Raw genomic sequence first — 20603 nt, forward strand, 5'->3', positions numbered from 1 at the left:
TGGGCTCCTTTTCTCATCCCATTGGTTTGGAAAACTAAGACACAGTGACAAGGACTTGGATCAGGGAGACATTGGCTTTGTGGCTTTTTCTTTTTAATTAAACTTTGTTGTTCCAGGGTTTGTTTGTTTGTTTTTTCATTTTGATAAAATACACAAACAAAATTTCCCATTTTTATTGCTTTTAAGTGTACAGTTAGTCGTGGTAAGTACATTCACATCATTGCACAATCCATCTCCGGAACAGTTTTCATCTTGCAAAACTGAAACTCTATGCTCATTAAATAATAACACTTCATCTCTCTTTCCCCCCAGCCCTTGGAAACCACCATTCTAATTTTTTGTCTCTATGAATTTGACTACTCTAGGTACCTCATATAAGTGAATTTGTCTTTTTGTGCTGGCTTCTTTCACTTAGCATGATGTCCTCAAGGTTCATCTGTGTGGTAGCATGGGTCAGAATTCCCTTCTTTTCTGAGGTTGAATAATATTCCAGTGTATGTATATACCATGTTTTGTTTACCATTCATCCATGGATTAATGCTTGGGTTGCTTCCACATTTTAGCTATGATGAATAATGCTACTAGGAACGTGGGTGTGCTGCTATTTCTTCGAGACCCTGCTCTCAGTTCTTTTGGTTATATGCCCAGAAGTGGAATTACTGGATTGTATTGTAACTCTCTTTTTGGTTTTTCGAAGAACCATTGTACCGTTTTCCATAGCAATAATACCATTTTGCATTCCCACCAACAGTGCACAAGGGTTCCAGTTTCACCACATCCTCACCAACACTTGTTATTTTCGATTTTGTTTGATAGTAGCCATCCTAATATGTGTCAGGTGGTATCTCACTGTGGTTTTGATTTGCAATTTCCTTGATGATTAATGATGTTGAGCATCTTTGTGTATGCTTGCTGGCCATTTGTATATCTTCTCTGGAGAAATGTCTAATCAAGTCCTTTGCCCATTTTAAAAATTGGTTATTTTTGTTGTTGTTGAGTTGTAGGAGTTCTTTATGTATTCTGGATATGAACCCCTTATCAGATATATCATTTGCAAATATTTTCTGCCATTCCATAGGTTTCCTTTTCATTCTGTTGACTGTGCCCTATAATACACAGAGTTTTAAATTTTGATGAAGTCCAGTTCATTTATTTTTTCTTTTATTGCCCATGCTTTCGGTGTCAGATCCAATAAATCATTGCCAAATTCAATGTCATGAAACTCTCTATATTTATTTGTAAAGGTCTGTAGCACTTATATTTTGGTCTCTGATTCATTCTGAGTTCATTTTTATATATGGCATAAGAAACGGGTCTAACTTCATTCTTTTGCATGTGGATATCCAGTTTTCCCAACATCATTTGTTGAAAAAAATGTCCTTTCTCCATTGAATGGTCTTGGCACCCTCGTCGAAAATCATTTCACCATATTTGTGAGAGTGTATTTCTGGGTGTTCTTTTCTATTCTATTGGTCTATGTCTGTCTTTATGGCAGTACTGCACTGTTTGATTACTGTAGCTTTGTAAAGTAAATTTTGAAATCAGGAAATGTGAATTCTTCAACTTTGTTCTTCTTTTTCAAGATTGTTTTAGAAAATAATAAACTTTTAATTTTGAGATAATTGTAGATTCACATGTACTTGTGAGACAATAATACTTAACATCTTTTACCCAGTTTCCTTCAATAGTACTATCTTGCAAAACTATAGCACAACATCACAGTCAGGATATTGACGTTGACAGCAGTCAAGACACAGAACAGCTCTATCGTCACAAGGCTCCCCAGGTTGCCCTTTCACAGTCACATCCATTTCCCTCCTCCCTCCCATTCTCCGTCTCTGATGCCTGGCAACCACTGATCTCGGCTCCATTTCTATAATTTTATCATTTCAATAATTTTATATAAACGGAATCATCCAGATGTACCCTTTGGGGGACTGGCTCTTTTAACTCAACATAATTCTCTGGAAATTCATCCAAGTTCTTTTATGTATCAATAATTCATTCCTTTTTATCGCTGAGTCGTGGTCCAGGCAACGGCTTTTTAAACTTCTTTAATTTTAAAGATAAATATCATAAAGTCACTACATCCTGGTTTCCTGCAGTGTATCTCTCTGCACCCTTTGAACTGTGTGGTTAAAAGGACTGGGGTCACCACAAGAGAAGAAGAAGGCTGAAAATAAACAAAAGCCCAGATCTGTTTTCAGTGCTTCTCTGTGGATTACCCCTCTAAGTATGGAGAAAGACATTTTGTTGATACTGACATGTTTTCTTTAAATATGTGACTCAGAGCAGAATCTCTCTTTTGTTTGATAGGGAATGGAGTGTTATTTGTCACAGGAGGGATTTCTCGTGCTCTGTCAAACACTGCTGTCTTTCATTATCAGGTGGAATGTGTAACATTCTGGTTTCCACTTTGGGCCTTCATGTTGGCCTTGAACAAAGCACCCAATGTCTTTGTGATTCTGTTTCTACCAGAGAAGTCACTCACAGCTTTGCTTCAATGCATCTGCCCACACCACATAGGTACCGAGTACTTCCTGTGTGCTAGGCACTAGGAATGGAGCAGGTACTGTCCTAGGCGTCTAGGATCCTGAACTTGAGTTGATTCTTTCTAGAGGCATTTATTGCACACCTATTAGATGCAATTATACTGATCTCCACAGATTCCATGAGGAGGATTCAAATGAATCAGGCACATCTCTGGCCATCAGTCTCAAGAATCTTATCCATGAGTACATGAGTAACAATACAAGATTTTAAAAATATTAATATAGGGAAAGTACAAGAAAGTATACAGAGAGCCTCTCTGTGCCCGGAGCTTTGTCTTAGTCCTTCCTGTTCGCTTAAACCCAGTGCCTTGAAGCTGAAAACACTTAATCAGTGTGGTTGGTTAAGTCTTTGATTGATGGATGGATTGATTGATGGAGATGGCATTTCAGCCCACCTTTGAGGATGAGAAGCATCCAGACACATGGATGCGGGTATTCGAAGCAGAGGAACCAGCATAAGCACAGTGTGGGGGTAGGAGCCAGAAGATTCCAGGACACACACTAGAGGAAACCCTAAGCAGGCACAGAGGATACAGGAAATTATGAGACACAAGGTTGAAATGACCCTGGAGCCTGCATATATAGGGCCTCACATACCAGTCCTATGAGTGCTGACTTTATTCTTCAGTGGCAATGGAATGCTATTCAAGGTATCTTATTTTATTTTTTTAGTGTATGAGTTTTCTAATCCAAGGATCTGGTACTTATGAGATAGGGTCCTGGTTCAGTCCCTACTAGGCCGGTAGCCCTCACACTGTTTCATGACCCCAAGACCTACCCCTGTATCCTGACCCTGAAACGTATAGCATCATCTGCCAAGGGAGCTGAGTTACAGAAAAGTGTGACCACAATAGAGAAATGAGCTCAAAAATCTATGTATGACCTCGGAGGAGGAGTATTTCAAGCTATAAAGGCCAGTGTCTGACCGTCTGTCTGTTTCTCTCCACATATCTAGTAGTTGAAACCTTGTCAGGGACCGTTGGCCCTGCCACCCTGACCTGACAACTTCTCCTTCGATTTCTTAACATTCTCAGGTCTGGTGCCTTCACTCACTGAGACCAGAGATAGCTCCCCTCTCCTTTGTGCATTCAACGAGATTGTGAAGATTTATGATATGATGTCATCCTAATATTTGTTATTACCCTCAATATGCTTATCACTATAGGGCAGAAATAAAGCATACAAAGTGATATCCCCTGGCAATTTACATTCAAATGGTTCTTTCTCTTCCTTGCACCTCCTCTTCCCTTTCTCCATCACTTCTTCCCCCCCGAGATGGAGTTTCACTCTTGTTGCCCAGGGTGGAGTGCAGTGGCACAATCTTGGCTCACTGCAACCTCTGCCTCCCCAGTTCAAGTGATTCTCCTGCCTTGGCCTCCCAAGTAGCTGGGATTACAGGCACCCGCCACCATGCCCAGCTAATTTTTTCCAATTTTTAGTAAAGACAGGGTTTCACCATGTTGGCCAGGATGGTCTTGAACTCCTGACCTCAGGTGATCTGCCTGCCTCATCCTCCCAAAGTGCTGGGATTACAGGCATGAACCACCGCACCCGGCCCCTCCATCACTTTTGACTATGCATTTTTGATCTCTCACAGGCAATCCAAATGAATGCTTTTGGGGACCTTGCCTTCAAGAATGAAACTAAATTTCACATATACCTTGCTGAGTAGCTTCTATGGGCCTAGCATAGGGCCAGGTACTATAGAATTAACTTATAATCATTCATTTATTCGTTCATTCAAAATTTGTTTGTTGAGCAACTACTATGTGCTAGACAGGCAGGCAAAGTGTGTGGCTGCATGGAGCTTACATGGTAGAACTTATAATATTTTGGAGGAAATAAGATTCATTTTCATGAAGCAGTTGCATGTGCACAACAGAAAAAGATACAAGAGAGAATGCCAGAATGTACTCAAATGAACAGTGGTAGCTAGTATTTGCTGAGCCTGTGCCATGCCCTAAGCTCAGAGTATCTAAGCCTCAAAATGGACCTATTTTCCCCATTTTATAGATAAGGAAATTTTAGCTCAGAGAGAGCAAATGGTAGGTAAGAAATATGAATCCAGGCAATCTGACTCAACAGAGTTTTAACCATTACTCTACATTGTATGCCCTAAATTGAATTTAAACATTGGTTAAACCATACTACTGATGATATTAATAAAAGTCAGTCTGGAAAGGACTCTAATATTGGCTTCTCTTGGCATTAGACTGTCAAAGCCTGCCCCCGATCCATGCCACACATGTAGGGTAGGAGCAAGACCTCCAACCTGGCCAGGATGTGGGAGGAGTGTATTAACCTCAAAGACATGGGAGAAAGGGGTGGGGCAGGGTGTGATCAGAGGGAAGGAGTCAGACCTAGACACGGCTGGGCATCTGCTCCAAGACAGGGAGAGCAGAAGAGGCTTAGTGAGGCAACCGAGGCCCTGGGGAGAGGGGAGCAGCAAGAATCTCATGCATGAGTCGAGTCTTGGCCAAGGGGTGGACTTTGAGGGGCTGGGTTTAAATTGGAATCAGGGCCCTCCACTGGCTGGGAAGAGCTGTCCTCCCTGGCCCTGGAGTTTTGGTCACCCAGTCCAGGTCTGGGGAGCCACACTCAGAAGGCTCAAGTGCCAAGAGGAATAGCGGGTTGTTCAGAGGGTGGGCTTGGCAGCCAAGTCAGCCTCCTTTTAGAGTCTGCAGCTCAGAGAAGTGAGTCTTGATCTCTTCGCACAGGGCATTGGTCTGTCACCTTCTCCCTGGAAGTCTCAAGCTCTGTGTCCCGAGGCACTGCTCACTATTGGCATTTCCAGGGCCAACTGAAATCACATCTCAAGTTCCCTGGAGTCTGTACCGAGGGGCCCCCGTGAAAAGGCATTTGTCCCAGGGGCTAAGCATCAAATGGATAACCATTTTGTTCCGTTTCACGCTCTGATTTTTCTTGAGTGGACCTATATTTTGCTATTTTCTTTCCATATCTCACCTCCTTTTACTCTTTCCCATTTCCACTGCTGGTTACCACTCTTACCAATTTATACATTTCATTAATATATTAGTTCCATCCTCTTCTCAGTCATTAATAAAGATGTTAAATAATCCTGAACCGAATACTCACTCCTGTAGGGCCCTACAGGACTCCTTCCTTTAATTAGTTGTGCTACCTTTCATCTATCTAATGTCCTTCGGTTTCAGATTTCCAGCTGGTTTTGAATCCATGTGACTTTTTATCTAGTCCTGTTTGAACTAATTTCACGAGTGAAAATCCGAGAGATGTTTTACTGAGTGTTGATTCAGGTCCAGGCCTACAGAGAGCTTTGCTATATTCCGATTTTTTTAAACAGATTAATAGAGTACAATTTGGCCTTAATAAACTGAGCCCTCCTAATGCACCTCTTTCCAATATTCTTTTCAATCATAGCAGTATTTTCTCCATTAATGTCATGGTAATTTGAATTGTGTTGACGTCAGACTTCACAAAAGGTACTCTTACTGTCAGAAGTAATCCTCTTAGACCTTTTGAAAGATAACTATTTCTTAGTGGTTGTGCTATTTCCAATATCCTATAATGACTTAGTTAAAAATAAAAAACAAAAAGGATCGGGTATTCTATAAATCTCCTAATTAACCAGTTTCTAATGTGCTTTCTTATACAAAACAGAGAGTGAAAACCAGAGCTCATAGTAGTTTATTAAATAAGTTCAAGTTGTGCAGCCATTTAAAAATAACCCTGAAGTCTTTAAAATGTAACCTACAGGAAGTAGACTATTCTGAGGTTAATTGCTGGACAACATAGGGCCGTGATGGTTATAGTCAATGGTATTTTGATTTGAATATATAGAAATCCTTGGACATAGAGTGAGGGAGGAATCCCACAATAAGGCTGTAAGAATTTGTCTCTTTGTATTGAGCTCAGTTATGTTTTAAAATTAACTCCCTCTAAAATGTATAAGCTTATAGGGCTGGCTACTATATGCCAGGTTTTATGAATTAACTCTTGATGAAAATACAAAAATTGATCTAAAATATTGAATATGTAGAACCTTTATGGGGAGATGATTCTTTGCTCTTTTGCCTGTACTGGATTTTTCAAAATCTTTATTGGTAAAAAGAAAGAATGCATTTCTAAGAATTGTTGCAACCATACAGGGCAGCCATAGAGCTGACCCTATATTTTGTTTTAAAAATGTTGTTTTATACCTGCACTATTTATTTAGGAGGGTCCTCTGGTAGCTCTTTAACCCATTTATTAAGATTAGAAGAAGTTCCACCAGCAAACAAAAGACAACTAATCTGACTCTGTTTGAAAGCAGACTGGAAGCACCCACTTTCACAAGACAGGTCAGGGCTGGATTCCATCCTAGATGGCCAAGGGAACCCTTTCTAAACAATAGGGGTTTAAAATCTTTTTGAAGTAGCAAGGCAGTCTCCACTCAGGGAAATAAAAAGTTAATAAGATGGTGTGGCAAGCCCTCCGATGGTGTTCGTAGAGCCATTTGAGGAGCAAAATATAACTTCCTTAAAAAATCTTTTTTACATTAGTTGTAAGGCTCTCTTTATCCTCTGCAGAGAGTGGAGAAGTAGCATTTACTTGGCATGTTTGAAAATTTTGCTTGAGCAGACATTAACGGTATAAATATAAGAAGCAGGAAGGACTATCTAGAAAGAAAAGAAACCTGGGAATCATAGTTGACTTGGAGGTAAATGTGAGTCTGCAGTGAGGTTTACATAAAAAAAGAAAAAAAATTCTATCTTGTTCCCTTAAGAAGCCAGTGGACTCCTCTAGAGCAGAGGTCGGCAAATGTTTTCTACAAAGAGCCAGACAGTAAATATTTTAGGCTTTGCGGGCCGTAGTATGGTCTCTGCTGCAGCTACTCCACTCGACTGCTGCAGTGCAACAGCAGCCAGAGACACTACCCAGACGAATATTTATGGGTGCTGAAATTTGAATTTCATGTGTTTTTATATGTCATGAAATATTATTCTTCTTTTGACATTTTGTCATGGGCCATGCAAAAGCAGGTAGCGGGCAGGATCTGGCCCACAGACTATAGTTTGCCAACTCCTGATCTAGTGCACACATAGATCATGTGTCCCCCACAACATCTGGCCTAAGGACCCTGTAGGTGCTCAATAAACACTTGTTCTCTTAGCTGTCACCATGTAAGAGTGAAGAGTAAGCCTTTTGCTGTATAACACACACTTGACATTTGCAAGAGATTTATCTTGAAGGCTTTGCTAATCCCCCCATTCCAGGTACCACTCTAGCAGATAATTTCCCCCATAAAATGCAGTCAAGTATAACAGAATAATTAAAGTGACCCTTTCAGGCCCGTAGTGATTCTATAAATACAGGGCTAATGTCCTTCACAAAGTGATTAAAATAAATTCTGCTACCAAAATCAATTCTGTGTCACGTTACATCATTGCTGTGATGACATTAATGATGAATTTACCTCAATCTGCAAAACCAATCCAAAGCGCTGATGAGTGATGGGGACCACTGTGCTGTGTAGCACCTGTATGTGCCGAGGAGCAGAATGAGAAAATGTCTGTTTCAGCAGGATGGGCAGCCCCTGTAGCCCAGCAATGCCACCCCGATGAGTGTTCCATGCACAGAGGAGCAGAGGATACTCAATTGCTTCAAGAAGCAGGTGTTAGGCAGATGTTGGACATCACGGAGTTCTCCCAGGGGCTCAGGGGCTTCTTCCTGGACTTGGTCTTCCAAGTGGATGCACTCAGCATTTAGAATTTCACCAAATGTCATGTGATTAAGCATCTCTGGACCTTGGGGTCATTTTCAAATGTCAAGACTGAGTATATTCTGCGATGGTAGAGGATATAGGGGAAAAAAGAGTGTGAGTATGATGTTCACTCTTGCTGAAGATCTGCTGGACTTTATATTGGGTAGAATCTTAGACTCTTATGTCCTGTTTTGGTCACCGTATTATAGAAGAATACAGACTTGCTGAAAATGGTCTACAAAAAACAGTGAAATTATCAGAATGATAGACAGTAGCATCTGTAACATAAAAGTGAAAGAAATCAGGATTGTTTTATCTTGAAAAGGGAAAATGCTATCAAATAAAGGGCTTTTTTTTTTTTTTAAGGGAGAATTTGATTAGACCTCACAAATGGAGAAGTAAGGTGGCATTCACCTATATGGTATGAAGCTAGGTAGCAAGGGACTCCAAGGGACATGTTCTTGACCTTAGGCCTGATAAAGTCTATTGAAACTGGGTAGCAAGAAGGAGGTTGTGGTGTCTACAAACCTTGGTTGGCCACAGTGGTTTAGACATCCAACTACTTGACATTAGGTGACTGAACAGGTTGATTTCTTGAGGTTTTTCCGCCTGCAGTATCCTCCTGGATTCAAATAGCCTCACTGTAACAAAAATATGACTGCTTTCTTGGGAATTGAATTTATCTGGAATGACATTTATTTCAACTTAACGATGAGTCTGTCATTGGCCTACGGTCAATGGACTCTCTTTCTTTTCCTTGATTTTGCTTACATTGTGAGCCTCCAGAGGCTGTAAGGTAGTAAATATTTTCAAAACTCTAGTGATACCTCACTCTTCAGACAGAATATCAGACTCTTCAACTGTATTTTCAACTGTCTTGTGAGACAAAGACTAATTGGTTTGACCTCATGCTGTCACATGTTGAGAGACATGAATCTGCAGCAGTCTTCCTTGAATTCATTGATTTCATTAAACACTGTCTGCTTGTGTTTGCAAAATGTTGCAATTTCCCAGTGATTTCTTCAAACTGCAGCGCATACACAGATTTTTTTTGGAGCGATGCCATTTCTTAGCTTTGATCTCCTGTTTTAATCTTTTCTTTCCAATAGGTCTTCTACGTTAAGTCCATTGAGCCACAGAAAGTATCGACATTAGGGAAAAGCAACGTGATAGTAACGGGAGCAAACTTTACCCAGGCATCGAACATCACAATGATCCTGAAAGGAACCAGTACCTGTGATAAGGATGTGTGAGTCGAAATACTAATAATTTATCCTTGGTAACATCATGCTCAAACCTGTGCCAAAGGAATATCAATGTGATTATAACCTTTATATAGTCAAATTATTGCCATGCACCAAAGCAGGCCAATTAGTCAGAGTATTTGACATAATATAATTCCAACACGTAAAATAATTTTCACAACAGATCTGAAGTTCATTGTGAGAGAATCTGTTCTGTGTTATTCCCCAAAAATCTCAGTATATAGTCATTTCAGGATGTTGCCTGTTTGGGGTCTTGATTCATTTTCAGTAACAAAATCAAGTATATGGAGTAGCAAACATCATTCTTTAGGTGACGCACTTGGAAAAATAGTTGAGTACCTAGAAATTTGATGGGGAATTTTTTTGGAACAACTCTTCCAGTGTGCCACCCAAAGTTGAAAAAACAAAACCTCTTGGATCCATTTTATGTGGACATTTTATTCTTTGTAGCCTTCTCTTTACTGGTTTGGTTTCAGCCTCCAAAAATTAAATTACTACTACATATAATGATAGTAAAAAAGAACACACCGATGTAAATATCTGATCAGTGTATCTCTTGAACAGTATTATTTCTGTCACTTCTTTCCCAAACTCATCGCATCGGTGAAACTTGGAGAAAGAATTTTCAATTTCTACCAATGTCCTTGTGCAAATGGTTACTCCTCCCTCAAAAAAAAAAAAAGTGATGTGATAACTGCAGTTATTAAATAACACAACAGATTATTTGAGTTTTCTGCTTGTTAACTCGTATAAGTTTGGGCTAATTTGAAGTAAAAGATGTTACAGTCTACATAGAGTATAATACTAAGCTTATTTTCATCATGGAAATGCATTTAAGACAATCTGCTGAAGCGTGATGTTTTGATTCTTAACTACTAAAACAGATTTGTACAGCATTCTAATCTGCCATGCTTATTTACTGAATTTTCTGCTTTAATTTATTTCCTGCACATCACTGCCATGCCCTTCCCCTCATAGCAGTAAATTTGGAATATCTGTGATCTTGATGAGAAAAGCTGCTCATTGGTGGCTTGCCTGTGTTCTGCTATTTGCCAGAATTATCAAACACACATTAGAGGCTGTATCTATGCAACATAGGTTTTTTTGTGCTGTTTATCCTAGCTAAATACCTTACTGCAAAAATCTTTCATTTGATGTAGCGAAATCTGTGAAGTTAGACACCTGTGTATTCACTGAAAGGCAATCAACTTCATGGAAAAGAAGTACTTTTTCAGAGCATTACCCTGTTTCTGACTCTTTATGTTCTCATTTTAATTCCGAATGTGTCTTGAGATACTGCGGTTATTAAATTAAATGACTAGGAGACCTTTCTGCCTGTAGCATTTCAGTAACCACATCTGTGTGTGGTGAACCCAAGTTCACAAGCAGTCAACATAATACTCAGTTAATCCTATACCTGAGCCCAGGCTGTAATCCCAAGCTCTTTTAATATGGTACTTTTAAAATGGGTAATTATTTTAAAGAGAAAAATACTAGTAGTGGAATGACCTACATTTTCACCTCTCTTCTTCTAAAATTTATAAATAAGTTTGAATTTTAATGTTCAACCACTTTGTGATAAATTTCCTAGAGCTTTGCTCTGAATATAAACCTGAAAATGTGCATCTGAGGTGGTGTAAGTACAAACTGACTCAGATGTTTTTGAATTTGCCTTATCCTAAAGGGTTAGTGATAGCATTAAAGTTAATCATCATGCACATGGCCTTTAAGTAGTAATAATAGATTCTCATGTAGCATGATTATACTGAGCATTATTCAGACACAACCCAGGCTTAGTGATTTGTGCTTTAGAGGGTCATTGTAGACACACAGAGGAAGCTGCAGGTGACAGCAGGAATGTTGGAGAAGGCTTCACTCTGACCCTGAAAGGACGCCAAGCGTCAGCTGTTGGATGTCAGGAGCACCCTGGACAGCCCCAGCTTAGTCCCAGCCTGGAGACTCCTTAGGGGGCATGTTGGCCCCAATGCTGATTGATTCTGAGATGCCTGGGTTCTTGGTTTAGGTCCCCTTTGAACAGCAGAATTTCCATCTCTGTCTGGTGCTGGGTTTTACCCTCTCAGTGCTTGACTAAGGCTTTTTTTCTTAAGCTTTTTATTATGGAAACTCAAACATATACAAGAGAGATGAGTGTGATGAACCTCTCTGTAGCCATCACCAGTTTCAAAGCCTATCAACATTCTGCCAATCTTGCTTCATCTATCTTATCTGGGGTTTTTTTGGGGGGGCATGATGAGAACCAAACACCATATCCTTCACTGATAATACTACAGTATCTCTCTAACAGATAAGCATAGTGCCATTATGATACTCAACAGAATTATCCATAATTCCTAATATAATGTAACCACCAGTTCATGTTCTGCTTTCTGTTAGTAATTCTTTAAGGCAATGGTTATACCTCCTTCCTTTCCCACTTCTAAGGGCAATGCAAATAAGAAAGATAAAAATGTACTAAAGAAAGAGGAACCCAGCCCCTAATAATACCCAACTTGGGTCATTGGCCCCTGATGAGTCAGTAGTTGCCTGCAGCTGTTCTGCTCCTTCATGAAGTGTTGTAGTTCAAGTGAAATTCATCTGCTGTCACCTTGGGTAATCAACTGTGCTAAGTGTCTGTGTCATGTGAGAGTTCTTTTTCTACTCCTTTCTAGGATACAGGTTAGCCATGTGCTAAATGACACCCACATGAAATTCTCTCTTCCATCAAGCCGGAAAGAAATGAAGGATGTGTGTATCCAGTTTGATGGTGGGAACTGCTCTTCTGTAGGATCCTTATCCTACATTGCTCTGCCACATTGTTCCCTTATATTTCCTGCTACCACCTGGATCAGGTACTTTCTAGATTCATAATCTTTTTCTCTCATTGTGGTTAAAGGTCATATGCCCAAAGATCATTGATTTTATTCAAGTAAATTAAGAAACAGTAGTCATTCCAAATTCCTCTCACCGAGTTCTCCTTAGGATTTACTCCTAGAAAAATGCATACCTGACAAGGCATTTGCTTCCCATGCTCATCGTGAATGCTGTGAGCACATCTTTTTCTCTTCACCATGGCTGCTGAGAAACTCACAGCTGAAATGTTTGCCTAGGTTTTTGATATAGATATATGACACTCTTTACTATGTGTCCCTCCTGCTCATGATAAAAGGCTTCTTTCTTACCTCTTTCATTTTATAGACTTTAGATACTTTAGAGTAAGCTGTTTTGAATTCTTTGGTTGAAATATTGGGAGCTATCAAAATGAAAAGCAGAATCAACATTTTCAAGGTGTTCCCTAAGGAGGAGATGGAAACCCCAAAATAAACTCTCCCAGATAAATCCAATATGTTAAGAAAAACATTTATCTTCCTAGTTGAATTTTTTTATTTATTACTATTATGTATTTTTTACATTTTCATGGGTATGTAATACTTGTACATGTTTATGAGACACGTGATGTTTTTTCTATGATCATACAGTGAATATGTAATCATCAAATCAGGGTAATTGGAGTATCCATCACCTCAAGCATTTATCATTTCTTTCTGTTAGGAACATTCCAATTCCACTCTTCTAGCTATTTTTAAATATGCAATAAATTATTGTGAGTTATAGACACCCTACTATGCTACTGAACACTAGATCTTATTCTATCTCATTGTATTTTTGTAGCTGTGAACCAACCCCTCTTTATCCCTCTCTGGCCCCGCCACACCACCCTTCCCAGCCTCTGATACCCATAATTCTATTCTCTATCTCCATTAGACCAACTTTCTCAGCTACCACGTATGGGTGAGAACCTGCAATATTTGTCTTTCTGTGCCTGGCTTATTTCACTTAACGTAATGTCCTGCAGTTCCATCTGTGTTGTTGCAAATGACAGGGTCTCATTCTTTTTTGTATGCTGAATAATACTCCATTGGGTATAGGTACCACATTTTCTTTATCCTCTAATCTGTTGATGGACACTCAGGTTGAGTCCCTATCTTGGTTATTGTGAAGAATGCTGTAATAAAGATTCCCCCTAGTTGAATTTAAATTCACTTTCATAATATTTTTATTCCTAAATCTCTTTAGGACTAAAATCCTAACAATGTTTTCTTTGCCTGACACAGTAGTACGAAGCTAATTTTCAAAGTACTCTCTAGGTAAACCTACAGACAAAGCTTTGTTAAAAAAAAAATAAGAAGAAGAAGAAGAAGAATAAAGGGAGGGGAAGAGAAAGAGGAAAAAAGTACAGAAGAAAAAAATCACTTTTAATATTCTTACTTAAGATCAAGTGAGAGGTGGCTATATTAGTTTGCTAGGGTGGACATAAAGTGCCACAGCGTTTGTGGCTTAAACAACAGAAATGTCTTTCTCCCCAGTTCTGGAGGCTGAAATCATGGTGTTGGTAAGGTTGGTTTCTCCTGAGGCCTTACACCTTGGCTTGTAGATGGTCATCTTCTCTTTATGTCTTCACGAGGTCTTCCCTCTGTATCTCTGTCCTAATCTCCCCACTTTTTTTTTTTTTTTTTTTTTTTTGAGACAGTCTCACTCTGTCACCCAGGCTGGAGTGCAGTGGCACGATCTTGGCTCACTGCAACCTCTGCCTCCCGGGTTCAAGTGATTCTCCTGCCTCAGCCTCTCGAGTAGCTGGGATAATCTCCGCTTTTTATAAGGACATCGGTCATGTTGGATGAGGGCCCACCCCAGTGACCTTGTTTAACCTTCCTTACCTCTTTAACCACCCACATCTCTAAATACAGTCCCATTCTGAGGCACTGGGAGTTAGGGCTTCAACATACACATTTTATGGGGACACAGTTCAGTCCATAATAGTAAGATAAAGAGAACTGAAATTTCAAAACCAAGGCTCTAGCATGACATCCCCCACTCTAGGACCAATTCCATTCTCCATATAAAAGGAGACTTGATGTGGCATGTCCCATGTGCCTGGTGTGTTCATGTATTGACTAGGTTAATCCTCACAACAAATTTATGAGATCTGCTATGGCTTGTCCCTTTTGCAAATGAGGGAACTGGGGGAGGAAAAGGGTTCAAACAACTCACCCCAGCCTCCCAGACAGCTGGGACTAGGAGGTTGGGCTCTGAGCCACTGCAGTATCCTGCTTTGCTATAAAGTAAGAGGCTCTCTACTGTCCTGTCACCTGCGACATTCTGAGCCTGTGTGTCTTGGCTGCTCCTGGGTCACTGTGCCTTGAGCAAGAATGTGGCTCTAAATGCTGGCCATCGGGAGAGCACGCTTGGCTTGGTTTTCTAGTAATGGCTACAGACTGGCATGAGTCCAACTCAGCCCTTCCCATTGTGGCTGGAGGATTCAGAGATCAGTGTCTTCTCTCTGCCCTACACAAATTGGGTTGCTCAGGCCCACCTCCTGGTCTCGTCGTCAGGGGCTCAGCTGGCTGTTGGACCTGACACACCTAGGCTCTTGTCCCCTAGAATGAGTGTCTGGTGACCTATGTGAACAGGGGTGCAAGGGCAGCCAGAGCTGTGGACAGCTGTTTCTTTCACACCCAGTGACCGCTTTGCTTATATGCACTGAGAAATGTGAAGTTATTTGGCTTGGTTTTAGAGAGATAGAGTGTAGCTGTTATTTATATGGTGTACCAAATAGGAATTTACACTTTTAATGTTATCTGTAATTTTACCTTGCCCAAAGCGTTTCCTGTCTCTCTAAATAACATACCATTGGTAGGTTAGGAGTTTGATTTTGAAAATTGTTAGATTGAAGCCTCTTTATATAGATTAAACAGTAATCAAACAAAATTCTGTTTAGTGAAACCTTTTCAAGGTACAGCTCCTGATCTGACTATATGTGGCGATATGACACAAACAAAATTCAAATTCCATCAAAGAATCTGGGCATTTTCCTAGAATTAAAATAGGATCTGACCTGAATTTTTATATTTATGCATCTTGAAACCCATGAATTTGTGGCTAGTATCCTGAAAAGATTTCTAAAATTGTCCTGTATTTGAAATTAAAATTCATTAATTTGCTCTCAGACAAAATTGGGTTTAATATTAAACATGAATAAATTGATAGCTTTGTTCATACACGCAAAATGCCTGTGTGTTAGCTATGAAACCCTTATTGTTGCTTTTATTCCTTACAGTGGTGGTCAAAATATAACCATGATGGGCAGAAATTTTGATGTAATTGACAACTTAATCATTTCACATGAATTAAAAGGAAACATAAATGTAAGTCTCCAGCTTTTTTGTAATAATAGTTGTTTTCAAGGATGGTTCTATTTTCATCACACTTTTTTTTTGTTTCTGTGACTTTGGTGTTATAAACTTTTACCTATGCTATTATATATTCTATCTGTGCTAGAATGGAAATAATAAGACCTTCTCCTTGTAGCTGAGTATTTCTAGTTGCAGCAGTGAGGAAAAAGAAATGAACTTGGTACGATAAGACCTGACATTTTCTTTGTATGTGATTTGTGGCAAGTCACCCTAATGAGGCAATGCTTATGAATATGTGTGAAAATGCTTCGTGAATGGTTAAGGTGTGATATAAAGAATTGCATTTCGTGAAGAGAAGGTGGTATTGTTCCCATTGCACAGAGAGAGTTGGGGTTCACAGAGGTTAGATGACTTGGAAAGGTCCCAGAAATCTTGTCATGTGCTTCTCTTTCTCTTCGACCCAATTTGTTCCCTACCATCTGATGTCACCTTCTCTTACCTTTCATCTCCCCACAGGAGAAATGGTAGGAGGGGTCTGGTTTCCACCCTTGCCTAATTCTCCCACCGGTGCCTCCGGATGGGGATCCTCTAGAGCAGAGCTGTCAACCTTTTGGCTTCCTTTGGCCACATTGGAAGAAGAATTGTCTTGGGCCACACATAAGATATACCAACACTAACAATAGCTAATGAGCTAAAAAATGGTTTGTGCATAATTTCCGTGATATCCACCACCACAGATAAGCAAAAATGTCCTCACATTCAAAAGGCTGGACACAGCTGCTCTAGATGGAAGCTTCTGATGCCAAGAGGGGAGTGAGGGATTTCACATACAAGTCAGGCCTCCAAGTGTACTTGCACACACTTCTAAATATCCTTCCCCATTCTTTCTTCCCCTTTTTCCCTCTCCTTGATGAGATATGTGAGGTGGCTGCCTCTCTGGGACCCTGCCTGACCACTTCCTGCCAAGGCTGACACACTCCTTCCTCAGGAGCAGTGTGGGTTCAGACCCAAATTCCGGGGGCCTCCTGATGGGCCGTCCTTACAGCCTTGTCGTGCACACATTCACCTGCTGACACAGTTCAGAGCCACTTCCAAGCCTCACACTGTATCTGACTCCAGGCTTCATCTCCATGGTGTGAACACCTCCAGTTGAATGACTCGTATAGTTTAACCCTCTGACCAGAGGCATTGCCTGAGTTTGTCAGGGACTTGTTCTCCCTCCCACTTGCTGTTCCCAAATCAAGTTGAATTTTTTGAGCACCTACTTCAGGCAAAACATTTTGCTGGGTGCAGGGACAAAAGATAAGTGAGAGAGTCATATTGCCTTCCTGGAGGCAGGCAGCAAATTCTACACTGGGATTGAAAGTTGAGGCTGAGTGTGGTGGCTCACGATTATAATCCCAGCACTTTGGGAGGCCAAGGCAGGAAGACTGCTTGAGGCCAGGAGTTCGAGACCAGCCTAGGCAACATAGTGAGACCCCATCTCTATAAAATAAAAATAAAAAAGTTGACAACATAGAGTATCATCAGGTTCTAGGTCCTCTGGTTCCCTAACTGTTCAGAAACCCTGTGAGTCCAAGAAGACACCATGTATTTTCACATGAAAGAGAAATTAAACATGGATTGGATTAAATACGCCTGCAGTATGGAGTGGGGTGGGTGGAAGCGGGGAGGTGAGTTCAGGTACAGAGGACAGAGTCCTCGCAGGCCCGCGCTGGGAACATCACTCAATCCTGCTTAGTGGGAACCTAGAGGGTGGGTCGGGAATGACCAAGAGGGATAGCTGTAAAACTGAGTTGGGGCCACAAAAAGCAGCGTCAGACTGAAAACTTTGCCCTTAATTCTGTAGGCAGCAGGGAGCCACTGAAGATCTCTGAGCAGGAGGTGACATAGGTCTAGGTACACTGGACTCACACTGGACCGAGACAATTAGTGACAATGAAAGCAGTCAGAAGGTTACCAATGGGAAAAGAGACTATGCAGAAAGCAGTAGACTAGGGAAAGGGGAGGATTCTGACCCAAAAGGCTTCGGTGTCCTGTCTTGAGTCCTGGGAAACCACGAGAAAAGAAGAGAGTGTCCAACCCCCAGCAGGGGCCAGCTCCTGAAGCGCTTGTTGCCGCTGAATCACTCTTTGTTGGGGAACCTCCTGCAGGGCGGTTATTATTTTGGCAATGGTGCACAGCTGAGTTTGGAGAGGCAGGAACTGAAGAAAGGCTGGGAGCCCAGTGAGGATGCTCATGCCAGGGCAGGTGTGTCTGAGACGTCCACAGTCTCTCTGGGCTGACAGCAGGTCCCTTTGGGCTGTGGTTAGCAGAGCGGGTCTCAAGTGCTGGGGCATGGTGAAGCTAGAGATGACCAGCTTGTCTTGATAGCAGTATCGTTAAAGGGAGAGTGGGGGTGACATCATGGGAGTGAGAGCACAGAGGAGGAAGAAAAGAGCACCTAGGGCTGGTGGCAAAGCTTCATTTTAAGGAATGACAGACAATAGGATGGGCTGTGAAGGTGGCCGAGAAGGTGCTCAGAAACCGGTGAAAAAGAGTAAATCGCATGGTGCGAGTTTGTCACGAGTATGGAACTGTAGAGTCTTGAGGATAATGAGGTTGGGTGATCCTCTCGCTGGCAATCCTTCTAGAAGGCATCTTCAGTAAAAAGCCAGTCTGCTAGGAGTTAAGGCTGCTGAGGCAGTAGAGACAGTGGTTCTCATCCTGAGGACAGAAATGTGGGCAGGAGATTCAGTGCTATAATTTGGAAAGACGTGAAGGGAAAGGAAGGTTGTGCTTGTCCAAATCTCAGCTCTTTACATCATATTTTCCCACCAATTGCCTCTTCCTATTGTCTTTTTTATGCTCTAGTATCAGGGGGTGGCGGGGGTGGGGGAAAAACAGTTTTTCCCACCTGACAAATTTCTTTTTATGAGTTATAATTGCTTTTCTGTAGAATGTTTGCCATCCTCCCTTAACGTACCAGCCTCCTCTGCCTGTCCTTCTGTACACCTAAACAGGACAATATATTTATGTTATGTATTTACTAACTTTTTAAATTTTATTTTTTATATATATATAGAGAGAGATAGGGTCTCGCTATGTTACCCAGGCTGATCTCCAACTCCCGGGCTCACGTAACCCTCCTCCCTCAGTTTCCCAAAGTGCTGGGATTACAGGCGTGAGCCACTACGCCCAGCCTATTTATGTTGGTTTTTTTTTTTAATCCTGTAAATCAGGCCACCTTTTCTGCATTGTTCTCAGTTTTCATGTTCTTCATTTCATAGGGGATGCATTGTGTCTTTTACTTTTGTTTTCTACTGTTTTCTGTTACACCTGAAAAGCCTTTTCCTCCTTGTGGCTAGTGACTTCTGCTAAGGCCCTGCAGGAGGTTCCCCCAACAAAGAGTGATTCAGCTGCAACAAGCGCTTCAGGAGCTGGCCCTTGCTGGGGCTTGGACACTTTTCTTTTCTTGTGGTTTCCCAGGGCTCAGACAGGCTGACCCCAAGGACACCTAAGCCCCTTGGGTCAGAATCTTCCCCTTTCCCTAGCCTACTGCTGTCAGCCTAGTCTCTTTTCCCATGGTATAACCTTCCAGCTGCTTTCATTGTCACTCATGATATTAATCATAATATTAACTAGCATGTTTTGAGTGCTTACTGTGTGTCGGGCCCTGTTCTAAGCATGTATAATCTCATTTAACATAGCCCTCATTTAATGTAATGTAGGGTGAAGTCAATCCTGTGAGGGAAGTAGTATTGCTGTCTCCACATTATACATGAGGAAACAGAAGCATCAAGAAGTTAAGTTGCTCAGGTCACTTAGCTCTTAGCGATCAGAGCTGGGATTCATTAACGAAGTTACTAAAATGTTCTTTTCTTTTCTCCCAGGTGTCTGAATATTGTGTGGCGACTTACTGCGGGTTTTTAGCCCCCAGTTTAAAGAGTTCAAAAGTACGCACAAATGTCACTGTGAAGCTGAGAGTACAAGACACCTACTTGGATTGTGGAACCCTGCAGTATCGGGAGGACCCCAGATTCACAGGGTATCGGGTGGAATCTGAGGTGGACACAGAACTGGAAGTGAAAATTCAAGTATGTTTCTTTTCTTTCTGGGTGGGGTGTCACCCTGCCCCCTTGACTGGAAAGGTGTGTTTATGCTTGTGAGTTTCTACATGTGCTCTGATTTCTCCATCTTCATTTTGTTCTTCACAGAAAGAAAATGACAACTTCAACATTTCCAAAAAAGACATTGAAATTACTCTCTTCCATGGGGAAAATGGGCAATTAAATTGCAGTTTTGAAAATATTACTAGAAATCAAGATCTCACCACCATCCTTTGCAAAATTAAAGGCATCAAGACTGCAAGCACCATTGCCAACTCTTCTAAGAAAGTTCGGGTAAGTGACCTGGCAGTCCCACCTGCTGTCTTTACCTGATTTTTGTGATAATTCCTTGGCTAAACCAGAGGCCAGAATGGAATCTTTCATGGATCTTCAGATCCTCACTTTAAATAGAAGATAAACAAAGCTGGTACTGCGAGCCCAAGCAAAATAGCTCCAAAATAGCTGGCTGAATCCATCCCTGTGCCTGTTTGAATGTCAAAGCGTTGGACACACCATTGTCTATAACCCTAATGAGTCTTGATAGCTTTTGTTCTAGCCATACATTTATGCAGTAGCATCGGCAAGCAAAATCTCTAGACCCATTGACAAATGAGCTGTCATTCTTTTCTCAAATGCGGAGGTGACATGTCTTAGCAGAAACCCAAAACAAACAAGGGCCTCTTCAGCACACTCTGGGTAGCATTAGAACCAGATGGAGACCAGATAATCTCTGGGTCACGGGCTGCTTCCTTCACCATGAAGTCATACTTTCTGCGATTAATATT

General features: G+C 41.1%; 1 protein-coding gene across 5 annotated transcripts in view; it reads left to right on the plus strand.

Moving 5' to 3' along the window:
• The window catches only part of PLXNC1 (plexin C1), a 160542-nt gene that overhangs the window by 79145 nt on the left and 60794 nt on the right, over positions 1-20603 (plus strand). For all 5 annotated transcript variants that reach the window (XM_055238457.2, XM_063614243.1, XM_063614244.1 and 2 more), the window contains exons 10-14: positions 9384-9523; positions 12209-12388; positions 15655-15742; positions 19603-19806; positions 19927-20112. In XM_055238457.2, coding sequence (XP_055094432.1) covers positions 9384-9523; positions 12209-12388; positions 15655-15742; positions 19603-19806; positions 19927-20112 — 798 coding nt within the window. The remainder of the gene's footprint in view (positions 1-9383; positions 9524-12208; positions 12389-15654; positions 15743-19602; positions 19807-19926; positions 20113-20603) is intronic.

This window comes from Symphalangus syndactylus, chromosome 13, assembly GCF_028878055.3.
Source record: "Symphalangus syndactylus isolate Jambi chromosome 13, NHGRI_mSymSyn1-v2.1_pri, whole genome shotgun sequence".
NCBI classification, from domain to species: Eukaryota; Metazoa; Chordata; class Mammalia; order Primates; family Hylobatidae; genus Symphalangus; species Symphalangus syndactylus.